The 13808-nt window shown below is 46.5% G+C and overlaps 1 protein-coding gene across 1 annotated transcript in view; it reads left to right on the plus strand.

Moving 5' to 3' along the window:
- The first annotated feature begins 583 nt into the window (after positions 1–583).
- Positions 584–13808, plus strand: part of ARHGAP31 (Rho GTPase activating protein 31) — a 60505-nt gene continuing 47280 nt past the window's right edge. Inside the window, exon 1 of the mRNA XM_054627861.2 lies at positions 584–1381. Coding sequence (XP_054483836.2) covers positions 1282–1381 — 100 coding nt within the window. The 5' untranslated portion in view covers positions 584–1281. The remainder of the gene's footprint in view (positions 1382–13808) is intronic.

Below are 13808 nucleotides of genomic sequence, written 5' to 3' on the forward strand. Positions count from 1 at the left end.
TATCTAAATCCCTTTGTTGGTCAGGGGGAACCTTTTTTGGGAGCTGACTCGAAAGTATGCGAACTCGGATGCCCGGAGAGCATCTGTTTCTGCTTGCCGGGGAGGAGGGAGCTGCAGGTTTCCCTCCTTCCCCCTCTCTTTTAATTCCCCAACTCTCGGTCCCCTCCTTGCACTTCAGCAGCTCCGTCCCGCACCTCTGCAGAGAAAGGCAGATCCTGCAGTGACAGAGTCACGTTGGAGGGCAGGAAGGCGCCTCGCAGCGAAGGACTCGGCGAGCAGAGGCAGAGATTTATTGGAGAGGCTCCCGGCCTCTCCGCTCCTCGCCGGAGCCTGCCCGGCCCTTGCCGGGCTGCGGCTGCAGAGCAGGGAGCGCCCGGCCGCGCCAGGGGTTTCGTGCCGGGCAGTCCGCTATCTGCCGGGGCAAATCTTCCCTCTTCCTTCCCCCATCCCCATCCCTGCTCCCCCAACTCCTCTGCCCGCCTTCCCTCAGCCCTCGCTCACACACACACACACACACACACACACACACACACACACACACACACACACACTTTACTGCCAAAAAGCGTCCTCCGCCCCCCTCCTCAGCTAACTTCCTTTCAGCATTTTTTTGAGCTGGATTATCCTAGGATTTGTAAAACGGGGAAAGGAGAGAGCGAGTGAGCGGGAGTCAGGACAGGAAGCTGGTTTCTCATTCCTCCAACTGTCCAAAGCAGGAGGAGGGGAAGGGGGGGGAGCCAAAGAGGAGCCTTGTGCAGGCTCTTCCCCAGTCCCTTTTCATTAGTCCGTTTGAACTTCCAGTCTCCTCCGAAAGCCAAGGGGAGCACGACCAGACTGGGACGCCTTCTGCTGGAAGTGGCGACAGCGCGACTGACGAAACGCAGAAGGTGGCTGTGGAGGGTCCCGGGATTGCGCTGAGGGAAAAGACGTCCCCCCACCATCTCCTGCCCCCAACTTGCCAGCTCTGATGCGGGCACCCATCCACCACCCACTTGCCTCTGATGAGAACCCTTCTGGGCTCAGGCTATGATCGCTGCTGCTGCGGGCTGTGGAGCCTCCTCTCGCCCTGACCTTCTTCTGCCACAGGAGCAGCCCAACATCTGGTGGGGATTAATGTTTACTTCTCTGGCTGGACGCTGTACGGGACCCCCGATGTTGCTCCCTGGGAGCGGGACACGGGCGGTGGTCTGAGGAGAAGAGCAAGAATTTTGTCGCCCAGCGTGAGGCCGGGGGGAGGGGGGCAAGGCAGGAGGGGGGTGAACCTCTTTTGGGACTAACCTCATGAAGAACAAGGGAGCCAAACAGAAACTCAAGAGGAAGGGAGCCGCGAGCGCGTTCGGCTGCGACCTGACGGAGTATCTGGAGAGCTCTGGGCAGGATGGTAAATGCTTCTTTATTCTCGCTCTGGTTGCAGAAAAGCCAAGCGCGTGTCCCCCTGTTCTTACTGGCAGGACTGCAAACCAGACCTTTCCAAAAGCTAAGGGTTAGACAGCCTGGAGCTGACTTATCCCTGGGAAGTGGAGTCACTGCCCCATTACTCACAATGAATGAGCGGTTGGAAGATTGCTTTGGTGATGCATCTGCATGACCCTTGCATGAGTAGTGCTGTGTGTGTGGAAAGGACTGGGCTGGGGTTCTCGGGCTGCCTAAGTGTGTAAAAGACAGCCTGACATCAGTCGTGATGCCCTCTCCCATCTGCCTGGCAGTGGAAGGGAGTAACAGGCGTTTAGCGAGTCAGGTTTGGAAATCTGAATGGTGCTCAGTGTTGCCTCCTCCAGGATTTCAAAATCCACCTTAAGTCCATGACAACAGAATTTTGGAGGACTCTGGGGAGGAACTGGACTCCAGTACAGTTCAAATGTTGTCCTTGGACTGCTGGATGGAGACAGGACAGAGACTGGGTTATCGGGTGGAGTACGGTGTGTGGTGTTGGAGACATCTGAGCTAACATGTTCACCACCCTGCCTGTTGGCTTTCACTCCTTCTCCCCTTGACCTTCATGCTCCCAGGTACTGAATGAGAACACAGTAGCTCAGACAAGAGGTAACTCCAATAAAATAAGGGGGCCCTGAGTTTGAAATGGTCAGTCCTTGATGAGGGAAGTAGCAGAACATTTTTTCTTAAAGTGAGTTGAATGACAAGAGAAGTGGTTGTGAGTTTGGCCAGCAGAAGGACCTGCAGTTTAGCAAGAGGAAAAAATAAATACATGCCTGTTACCATCCGTGATGTTAGCATTATGATCCCGATTTAGCGTGATGTTCCAATTTGAATTGACCAATTTTACCAATGTCAGGTTATTTCAGGGGAAAAAAAAAGACTTCTAGCAGCAATGTCAGCTTTGTACAGGCAGGGCTGTACAATCAGGTCTTTCATTTGCTGATGAGCATGGCTGATGAAGTGCAGTGTGGAACCACACTGGCAGAGGGATGGGCTGCATAACAGGAGTACTTTCCATTGCACAGTGAAGAGGGCAGTAAATGTATCACTAAGATGAACTGTTATATATGTGCATTTATTTAGGTATGGGGGAAAACCAGCCATTCAGTTGCATTGTGGGTTGTCTGCAACAGGTACTGGATCTTTTAACTTACATAGCTCTTAACAGCAATAGAATTAAGTGTCAAAAAAATAACAGACTTAATGAGCTGATGTCCCTTTGCCAGTGTGAGGTGTAGACAGATAAATTCCATCCAGTGCTACCATGGACCTCTGTGGTGAAGGAACTATTTACAGCTGTTTACAGGAGCACTGGAAAACAACGCAGGGAAGGCGGGCACAGGCAGTATATTCACTTGAAGCAGCAAGGGGAATTTTAAAGGCAAAAACATACTAACTGCAGTTGAAATTAGGCCAGATGAGCAAAATCTATTACCTAAAATCCCGTCTTTTTTTTTTTTTAATAGTCTTTTGAGAACAAGAAGGAAGGGCATTTTCTCAAATCTCATTTGTGGCATGGTTCACAGTTCCAATGTACTTATCTCTCCATGCTGAGGAGCAGTGGGGAGAGTAGGAAGTTCCTTTCCTTTCTGCAGTACTGCTGTTTGTTCAGTAGCACATCCCATTGCCCAGTGCTGTGGGATCCAGAAATGAAGGACTCAGTTGTTGTAGGTTAATTGGTAAGGGTGTAAGTTAAGTTGGATTGGAAGTTCCAATTCATCAGGACAAGGGGAAAAAAATTAAAATATTAGAGATATTAATTTTGTTGGTAGTAGGACTCTCAGGATAAATAGGAATGACCAAGAATGCTGAAGTGATGTCTTAGGGAAAAAAGGAAGGTTGAGATGTCACCAGGACATCACAAACTTGCAACCAAATTAAAAGAGCATTCAGGGTATGAGAGATGGTTGACTTGGGGAGAGTTGAATTGTTCTGCTAAGAATTATTTCCAGTGACAAGTCAGTGCTCCTGTAGGCAGCAGATTTTATAGGGACATGAAGCTGTAGCTTTCTCTCTGCTTTGATTTCTTCTGTGCTGTGTGTTTAACTGGTGGGATGCAGGCTCAGGTTGTTCCCTACTGAGAAGCAATGAAGTTCTAAGACTGTTCCTGGTATCTGAGAGTGGTGAGGAGCAGGAGAGCTTTTTGGCTGCTGTCCAGCAAACATTTTGTTGTGGGCCTTTCTGCAAGCAGGTTTTAAGGTGTACCCAGAAGGGTTAACTGAAAAGAAGATGCTGTGGGCCCGGCAGGACGTGAGTCATATTGGTTGTGCTTTCCGTGCTCAGGTTTGCTTTAGGCCATCCTCCAGTGCTGTTGTGTGAGACTGGAGCTGCACAGGCGAGGAGAGGCTGAGATCTGCTTTGCTGGTGCTGGCCAAGGGAGCACAGGGGGTGGTCAAGGCTAGTGAAGACGATTCAATTTGGAATTTTCCCCTCAGGGTTAGTACATGACCTTTACAGCTAGGGGATGCTGCACTACTTGCACGATGCTTTGTGGAGGAGAGGCACAACTTGAGTCCCTACATGCCTGCGGTTGTTGATGAGCAGCTTGTGCTTTCTGTAAGGACCTTAGTCCCTGTGTTCTTGCCAAATTCCAGTGGAGAGAATTATATTCTGCTAAAGGTATCAGCATTTCCTCTCTTCCCATGTAACTCTTTAATGACTGGCTACGGTTCTCTTCAGAGACGGCCAAAGATCTCGCTGTCTCCCTTACCAGATCCGTGTACCTAAGCCTCACTTAGAAAGAACTTTATGATAATACAATAAAAGCTGCAGCAGAACTACCAAGTATTTAAAAAAGATCAAATAGGAAGACTTTAGCAGGTACAGTGAAGCAGCTCAGGAGCCAAAAACGTGATACAAAGCCTTTAGCCTCAAGCTGATTCTTTGAGATCTGACACAGGTCAGTGGTGGTGGGCAGATGTGGATGTCTGGTGGCTGGTTGGACACTCAGATGTGTTGAATTTACTGTGTTTCAAGTCAGTTCCTGTCAGTACCACATTTGACCCTACTTGGCCTTTTCCTGCTGTCTGCTGCACAGACACTGGTCACACTTCTTATGGGGGCAGACTGCTATCAGTGCACACAAGCATTTAAAATCATGACTCAGGCCACAAAAACCACCACATAAAATCTTTGCTGGGTTCTTTGTCCGCTTTCTGTTTTCCAAAACTTCAGTGTGCATCTGGGTTATGTTTTCAAGTCTTTCTTTGGTAAGAGGGCTAGAAACTCGGGGGAAAATAAACTTCTCTTCCTCCTCACCATAATTATCAAACAATGGCTTAAATAGCAGCGTGTATGAGGACAAGCTCACATCGCACATAAAGGAATGGTGGCTGGCAATACCAATGAGGAAAAGTTGTGTAATTTTATGTAGTCCCTCCTGTGTCACTTCCAGCACTGAGTCCATACTTGAAGGCAAGTGATCTTTTGGAATATAAAAGCTTCACTAGAAAGCAGTGTCCATGCCCAGACTTTGGACATGGATAGCCATCCATGCAGAAGGAAGTGAGTACTAATGGCCCTTTACTAAAACTTTTTACTGTGCCAAACTTTATTGAAATGTATCAGTGTAATGGGGCTAACAGATAATAGTCTTGAAGGATTAACATTAAAGTCATGTTCTGGCCTCTTGATAACCAGCTTGGTTTCCAGAGGAGAAAAATGCATTGTGCCTCTGCTGAAGTCAGTGGGAGTTGCACATCAGGCTCTCAGTTACTGCAATAACAACAGTGTAATTTTCTGGTGACGAATGGACCAGCAGAGAAGACAAGGCACAAGTTTGTGCACCATCTTTAGCTGGGGCAGGACAGTCTGAACTGCTTAAGAAAACAGTCACAAAGAACAGTCTTGCTTCTGGTTATATCACAAAAGTATTGTAACAGGAGGCTGTTGTAAGCTGTTAAAGTGAGAGGAGCTAAATCAAAAGAAATTTTAATATTCCTAGTGCTTCTAACTGTGGAAATTCAATCTGGGATTTCAGATATACAGCCACATACAACTTCCACTCTTTAAAATGGAAATGCACACAGCATCTACAAGAATTGGATTGTGATGGTAAAAGATAATCGAGTCTTTTGTATAGGAACTTCTAGCAATCCAGACCTACCTTTGCTTCATATGCTTAGAGCCAGGTAGAACTTGGAAAAAGGCTGAATGTTTCCTGTGGTTTTTTGGTATGCTGGTGTCTAGATATTAGGCTAAGAGGTGCTACCAGGTGTGCATAAAGCCAAACCTCAGACTTGATGCCTTGTTCTTATGGTGCAGGTCATCTCTGTGTGTCTGAGATTCCCCTATTTGCTGGAGAGTTAATTCTGCTGTTGCTGTACCCCTCTGTGGTTTCTTCCACATCTGTTTCCTGCCTGATGTTGTCTGATTGGGATGCAATGAGCTCAGCTTTTCCCCTCAGCCCCCTCCCACACTCCCCACAGCTCCCTCAATGGCTCTCACCCTGAGCCTGTAGCACCCAAACCCCTTCCTATCTATTCAGCTGATGCAGCTTTATGGCTTTTAGTGGTCTCAAAAAGCTGTTGGCTCTGGCCAGCCCTGGCTCTACAGGCAGGTTCTTCAATGCATCTGAGAGGTGCAGTAGGCAAAGACTTTGCTGTAGCATAGGCAGGTAGTTCAGAGGGAAAGCAGCAATAATAATTCAGCAGTAATTTGCTGGGTACAAAGGAAAGGTGGGCTTGGATACTTCTTGCTTGTTTTGGTACAGCCCCTTAAGCACCCTGTCCTCTGCACAGTGGTTTTGTCATCATGCTTTTCACTGTGAAGCTGCCTTGTCCATACATGACTGGATAAGGAGACCTGTCACTCAGGAAAAAAATTTCTTGCTTCAAGAACAGACTCCCTTTGAGTCAATCATTAAACCTGCTACACAGATGTGAAACAGCTTTTCTGGGCCCTGTGGCTTTCTTACCTCACCCTGGCATGTCTTTTGGGATAGGAGCATGCTGGGATGAGCATGAGGGTGCATGCAAGTCCATAGCACAAATAAGTGTGTGCCAACCAAGACTGCATTTGTATTCACTTAGGACATTTTTTTTAAGCCATCTTTCCTGTAGTGATGTTTCAAAGTGAAGGCATGCCCATACTTTTGGGTAGGTGCTTTTGGTTAGTGCTACATGCAACAAGTCCTGGGAAAACTGCTGAAGAATCATTAAAGGCAAACTGGAGGAAAAAGACGAAGCTTTTATTTATTTTTTTTTAAAGTCCCCGTGGAAAAATGAAAATGCCACACGCTCATTTAATCTGCTGCAGAAGAATGAAGAGCTGTATTCATCCCTCTCTCAAAATTAGAAACTGTGGCACTGGGGATTTCTGTCTCAAGAACTGATCAAGCTGAAAAGAAACCTTTTTGTGGAGCCAAATTGCCTTCAATCTAGATCTCTTTCCTGACCTACCTTACTCTGTGGCTATGCAAACACTTGTCTCCATTCAAGGAAGGAAGTGGCAGGGGCTGGGAGGAGAACAGGACAAGAACGGCCTCTTGGGCTGGCTCAGAAATGCTCTAGTCCTCTTTCTTTGTGTGTGTGGTGTGCTCTGGGGTCTGATCCACATTTTCACACTGCTGATATGCTGGGAGGCCACGTGGCCTGCACTTTGTGGGGTCTATTCCTGGCTCTAGTCATGCAGGCTGTGTGGATATTTAAGGCTGCATCCCCTCATCCGTGTGACAGGAGCAGAAGGGACAGTTGAACTCAGAAGTTTTGGGGGGAAAGAAGTGGGATTGTGTTATTGTACAGGGAAGGAGAGCTGTGGCAGCGGGGTCTGAGAGCTGAGTACATGTATTGGCAGGTGGAGGAGCTAGGCTGGCTTTGAGCGAAGACAGCTCCTTGGCCTTTCAGTGTCTGCCAAAGCATGTCCGGTAGACAAGAGATGAGCAGCTTTGCTGCCAAAATGGATACTGTGGAGGAAATTATTAATAATGTAAATTCTTGCATTTTCTCCACCCTCTGTCACAAGTGGTGCTTCACATTTTGAGTCCCAGATACCAGCCTCTATGGCAACAAGTGAGAGCAAAAAGACACTGGGAACAACGGGAACAGAAGCCATCTGTTTGCTTCTGTTACTTTGCTGTTCCTTCTTGTTTTGGATTATGTTTGTGTTACTTCCTCAATCTGTTTCTGGTTCCTGGGACCTGGATTTTTGTGTCTCTGTGGCACAGTGTTACTGTTGTTTAACATTCATGTTGCAAGCTCAGCTCCTTGTTCTGTATTGACTTTCCATTGCTAGCACTGTGTGATTAGCAGAGAACTCTTGCATGTTGCCTGCTGCTTTACATTTCCCTTACTGAGCACTGCAGGAGACAGATGTGTGGTTTGCATGCACTGAGCCCCACTTTGATCCTGCCTTCTCCCCCACCCCCTGCAAACAGCATGAATCACATCTTGCCTGCAGATCTTAGGTTAGGACACGTATTTTGATTTAGCAAATGTTTTCTCTTTGTTGGTAGCAGCTGATTTCATCTGAACTTGGAAACCAAGGAGTGGGGACTCCACTGCTTGTGGTGTCACAGCTCTCAAAGGTTCAGGGAAACAGCTGTACTGGATGAAACACTGGAATTGCACAGGGTGGATGTGCAACACAGGCTGATCTAGCAAGTGATGGGCAAGTCTGGGAGGCCCCCATTGGTCAGGGGTGCTTGGGTCCCAAGCTTTGGTGCAGGCCTGGTTCTAGTTTGGAGAGCTCAGAAAGCATCTGTAACTTGGGCTTGGCATATATGATGCAGTTCTACAGCAGCAACATTTGCTGGCAGGCAGGGTTGTGCCAAAAATGTATGTTGCAGTGTTTCTCCTTTAACGGTAATAAGGGAAATGAAAACAGCCTGTCAGTGATGGTATAAGCAGCCCTGCTCTGAAGGGCTGGGGTGGAGTGGCTGTCAGATTGACTGCCCACATCATGGCTTGGACTGGAGCTCTGTCTGGAGGGTGATTAAAGGATGGAGAGCTACCAGCATCTGCCTCCAGTCCAGCACCACCAGCAGGGTGCCAGATACACTTAGAGCTCTGACATGGCAACCTACAGATATCTTATTGAAATGCAAAGGCTGCTAAATGGTTGCACTGCTGGTTATTTCAAGGGCAACTAGTGTTCCTAGCCGCCTACCAGTGGCTCCTTTCCATACATTCCCAGAGCCTCAAGCCTCAGCTGTCCTTTGCTTGCATGCCAGAGCCTTCAGCTTCTCTGCTGATAACTTTAGTTAATGTGTTTTGCATTGTCAACAACAACAAAAACCCAAAACAAACCAATGAAACAAAAAAACCCACAAAAAACCCCAAGCAAAAAAATCTGCAGTATGTTTACAATGCACACAGAGAACAGTGTAGCATAAATTGAATTTATTGTTAAATGAAATTACATTGTGCAACTGTGCTGACTGTATTATTATAACTTTCATACTTAATTCAATAATGTAGACTCTGTTTTCTACCTTTATCTGAAACCACAAGCAGACTTTCTGATCTTCTGCACCAGTGTGATTGCAGATATGAAAGTACTTAACCATGGACTTAAAATCTACCTTTTTGTCAGATGCTGGGGCCTTTGCATACAATGAAGTTATAGCTACCAGTACTGACCTTCACACTCACTCAAGTGCCAGATCCCTGCTACCTCTGTGTGCGACAGCGAGGAGTTCAGTCCCTAATGCTACAAGTCTTGTGGCACATTAAGTGCACAGGGAAGTGCCAGTCCTCTTCTGTTTCTACCCTCTGCCTTGAATAGGACCCTGAACCTAGATTAGATTCCCCATTTTCACCTGAGTGGGGGCCCTTTTGATTTTAACAGTGCATCAAAAGTGGAAGAGCAAAACTCATGCTTTTTGCAGTTGCCTTCAGTTCCTCCAGCTCAGTTGCTGTGTTCCCATCTGGGAGCAGCCACCTGGCCTAGGTTCAAACCAGCCTTCTTCCATCCTGGTGTCACCAGCTGATGATGGGTGTGACAGACTCAGTTCCAGGCAATGTCAAGTTGGCTGCATGGCTGCCTCAACTTAGGTGAGTTAATGTCCATGTAGGAAGAGTTACCTTAACAGTAGTAGAAAATGTTACAGAATCACAGAATTTCTGAGCAGGGACTTCTTGAGATTAACTAGACCAAACCCTCTGCTCAAGCAGGGTCAGCTTGAGCCAGTTGCCCAAGACTGTGTCCAGTTGAATTTTGAATATCTCCCCAGAATTTTGGATATAACCTCTGTGAGCAAACTGATCCAGCCTCAGACTACCATCAGAGTAAAAAAATACTGTGTTCAGATGGAATCTCCTGGTTTTTAATTTATGTATCTTGTATTGTCAATAGATACAGCTGAGAATAGACTTGCTCCCTTTTCTTCATTCCCTTCCAGCAGGTCTTCATAAACAGATAGATCCTTCCTGATCCTTCTGTTATACAGGAGAAGATGATCCTGGCCTCTCCTCACATGAGAGATGCTCAAGTCCTTTAATCATCTCTGTGGCCCTGGGCTGAGCTTGCTCCAGCAAGTCCTTCTTGTACTGTGGAGCCCAGAGCTGGACACAGGACTCCAGCTGTGGGCTCAGCAGTGCTGAGCAGAGGGGAAGGATCACCTCCCTCAACCTGCTGGCAACTCACCTCCTAACTCTTCTGATGTTCTTAGTAATCTATGCAGTTACTAGCAGAGATTTTCCTTGGTATTCCAGTTTTTGCTGGCAATTCAATCAATAAGTAACGTGCAATCAGGACATTGTAAAGGATCCTTTCTACCTTGCTTAATGCTCTTTCTGCCCTGGTTAATACCCAAAAGGAATTGTCTTTTCATAAAAGAGCCCCAGTTCTTCAATGGTTTCTGAAGTTTTGCTGCTGGTCAGCCCAAATAAATTAATTTATATAATACACTGCTCTGCTGCATCTTCTAAAAGCCATGCAGAGCTTTGGCTTAATAGAAAGTCTACAAAAAATGCATTGAAGCAGCACACCTTTCTCAGGTGGTGTTTGTCCCCCTCTCCTCCCCCAAAGCCACAGTGCACAGAACCAGGGCATTGTGGCCAAGCTTCTTTCTCCCAAAGCATGTCCAGCAGACTGGAGAGTGAGAAACTTTGCTGTCAAAATGGATACAGTAGGGAAAATTATTAATAATGCAAACCTTGCTTTTTCTCCACCCACTCTCACAAGTGGAGCATCACATTTCAAGTCCCAGATACCAGCCTCTATGGCAACAAGGGAGAGCAGAAAGGCACTGGGAACAAGGGGAGCAGAAGCTGTGTTATATCTCCAGCACAGGGATCGAGCAAGGGGAGGGGAAACTCACATCCCTTTGCTGGATTCTCAGCTGTGTCCGCTGTTCTTAGAAATATGCCCTGAGCAGCTGACTTGGGTGCATAGCAATTTGTCTCCAGCTCCTCACTGCCCTCTTCTACACTCAGGGCTCAGCTAACTAAATGCCTTTGGAAATGCTATTATCTCCTGTGCTCTCTGGGGCCAGGAGCAGCGTGAAGATTGATCATCTGGAACAGGAGGCTTTGTTTAGTTCTATAAAGTACAGAGGAGTTAAAGAAAGAACAAAAAATAAACGCCAAACCCAATGCAAAACTCGCTTTAAATCTCATGCCCTTTATTTGCTCTCGTCAGTCTGGGAAGGTGAATGTATTTTGTTTTGTCATGTCATTAGATACTATGACATGAGGAAATGGTTAGAGGAGATATACCTGCATCTCTAGAATGGGGATTGAACATCCAAATGGCCAGCAGATATTCCTGATATAACTAAGTTGTGTAATTTATTTCCTGAAGAGCATCAGACAGGAGACCAGGTCAGCTTCTCTGATACAAACTTCATTTAAGGATGCCCTGGCTGGTGTTCACTAAGCACAGTGGCATTGATACTGTGTTTTTACCTGAAAGATGCTGAACATGCTCATAAATTTTCTATACACATGGGATGCAAGGCTGAGAATCCAGGCTGGATCTGTGCCTGTACTCACCATCTATATTCACTGGCTCATCAAAAAATGCTGATTTAGCAGACAGAACACTGGGAGGAAGAGTGTCTGTATGTGTGTGTGTGTTTATCTGCAGCTGAATATTTCAGTTGGGATATTTTTGATACATTTGATACATTCTGCATTTACCATTTCAGCAGTGAATGTGACCGTCAGTCCTGTTGCAGACAGGCAGCTTGGCAGCACAACAGAGCCATCCAGCATGTGGAAACCCTTTGCTGCCCGTGCAACTAGTGCTGGTTTTTCTGTTCCTCTCCCATTGTGTTGCTGCTGCTGCTGGTGGTGGCAGTCACACCTCAGGAGGTTCAGAGGTGTGATCAGGCAGGGTGAGCTTCCTTCTTGAGCCCTTGCATCTCTGCTGCAATTTATGTGAAATAAATAAGCTGTCAGTGGGACTGAATTGTTTACTTTCTTTGTGTAAAATCAGAGAGGGAAACAGCTTCACCATTTTGCTCTTTCTGTTTTTATCTTCTCAGTGTGCTCCAATTGGTAGTGCATTTTCCTTACCCTTGTTCTGGTCAGGTAATTTCAGATACATGAGAGGCTAAATGAGAACAAACTCTCTTGTGAGATTTATTGCATCTTCTGCTTCTAATCAAGCCAGAAAAATAGAGCAACAGACTTCCTTCTGTAATCCTGTTCTCTCCATTCCAGTCCTGACTGAAAACCAGAAGTACAACAAGGAGGAATGCAGAAAAAAAAAAAAAAAAAGAAAAAAGTTAAAACAAATGTCCTGGAATCTCTAAGAAGAGTATGGGGTTTGGCCTGAGGTGATGGTGCAGGGGTCCAGAGGGGGCATGGAGGATTCTCCCTTCCCTCGAGTGTTTTCAGTTCCCCCTGCTTAGCTGGTTTTTTTTACCTCCCCCTGTACTACCCTCCCCCTCTCTCTCCATTTTGATAACTTTATTGCCAGGATGGCAGTATGCACATGTTGCCAAAGTCAATACATCAAGCTCTGTGCCCAAGGCAGGCTTAGGAGCAGTAAATGAGAAGAGCTGGTCTTGATCCATTGGGTCCATCATTCTTCCCTCCTGGCTTGATAGTGACTTACACACTGCTGCCTGAGGTTCGCTGCATAAAGCCACAAATGGGAGCTGAGCCAGGAAATTCAGTTCCATATCCCAGTAACTTCAGTTTGGGGTCACCCTCCAGACTTGCCAGAACCTAGATAAGGAATGGAATCCCCTGCAGCCCCGTCTGTAGATCAGGTGGGTGTAGGTGACCCAGTGCCTGCTGTCCTCCTCGGGGTGGCAGGCAGAACACGGTGCTAGAGGCAGCCCTCCATCACTGCTCACAAACCTGCTTGAGGCGGGGAGGAGCTGATGTGACAAACACAAAGGAGGCCTAGGAGTCCTAATTAGTCCTAATTTCTATCCTGCTAAAACACCCATCTGTCACTCTGCTGCAATAATGAGATTTGAGGAGATTAACTGGATACTAGTGAGGCCCCTCAGCATGGCAGCTCTGTAAGTGTGCTGCTGCTCAGCTTTAAGCCACGCTTGCAGCAATTACACCCCAAGCAGATTTTTATGTCTGGTTAGTGCTTGCATGGGAGTGGCCCAAAAAATCTGCTACAGGAATGGGGTGGGTGATTCAGAACATGGCAAGCGTAGTATCAGCTCTGTCAAGCTGCTGTCTAGGCATCATTTGGGGAAATGTTACCATTTGGGCACATGGTAAAACAAGGACCCCAATATTTTAAAAAATCCCTGGTTTATCTTTTTCTTTCCTAGAGCATAGGGTCTCTTTTACAGATGCACATGTTGTGCTGTGTCTTTTTCTTTGCAGAAGAAATTTCTGCTGGAGCTAGGATTTGTTTTTTATCCAGTGTCCTAAACTGTCACGTAGTGCTGCTCTGCCTGGCTCAACAGCTGCCACCTCCCAGCCTAGAGGTGGGTGGAGTGAGTCTTGTTTTTGCAGTTTGTGAAATATTTCAGGACGTAAGGCACTCATTAAATTATTGATGTTAGCTTTTGGGCATTAAACAGATGTGAACTGCAGCTCTGGATCCTAAGGGCTTTAGAGGCATACCCCTGCCCTAATGATGGTTCCCTGTTTGGGATTTTCATGCATCTCTCACTGCAGATTTGAACTCGCTGCAGGATGGTGGAAGGATTTAGCAGATGGACAAAGGGTGACTGCAAGGCTTTTCTTTACAACATTATATACCTGTGAAGCAAATCTAATTGAGCTTTGGTAGAAAAAGGGGAAAGACACGTGCATGTTTTCTTTAGGAGAATGGAAAAATTAGAAAAATGTGTTCCTGCCTCTTGACAGAGCATGCTTTCAGGGTATGAAAAGATTTTGAGTAGTTGTGATTCAAGGAACAGTGCAGGTGCACCTGATATCAATTCTTGTGGTTAAGGAAAGATATTGTAGCTTGTAACATGCCTTATTCCTATCCCTTTCCCCAGTCCTGCC

The sequence above is a fragment of the Agelaius phoeniceus genome, chromosome 2 (genome assembly GCF_051311805.1).
Source record: "Agelaius phoeniceus isolate bAgePho1 chromosome 2, bAgePho1.hap1, whole genome shotgun sequence".
NCBI lineage: Eukaryota > Metazoa > Chordata > Aves > Passeriformes > Icteridae > Agelaius > Agelaius phoeniceus.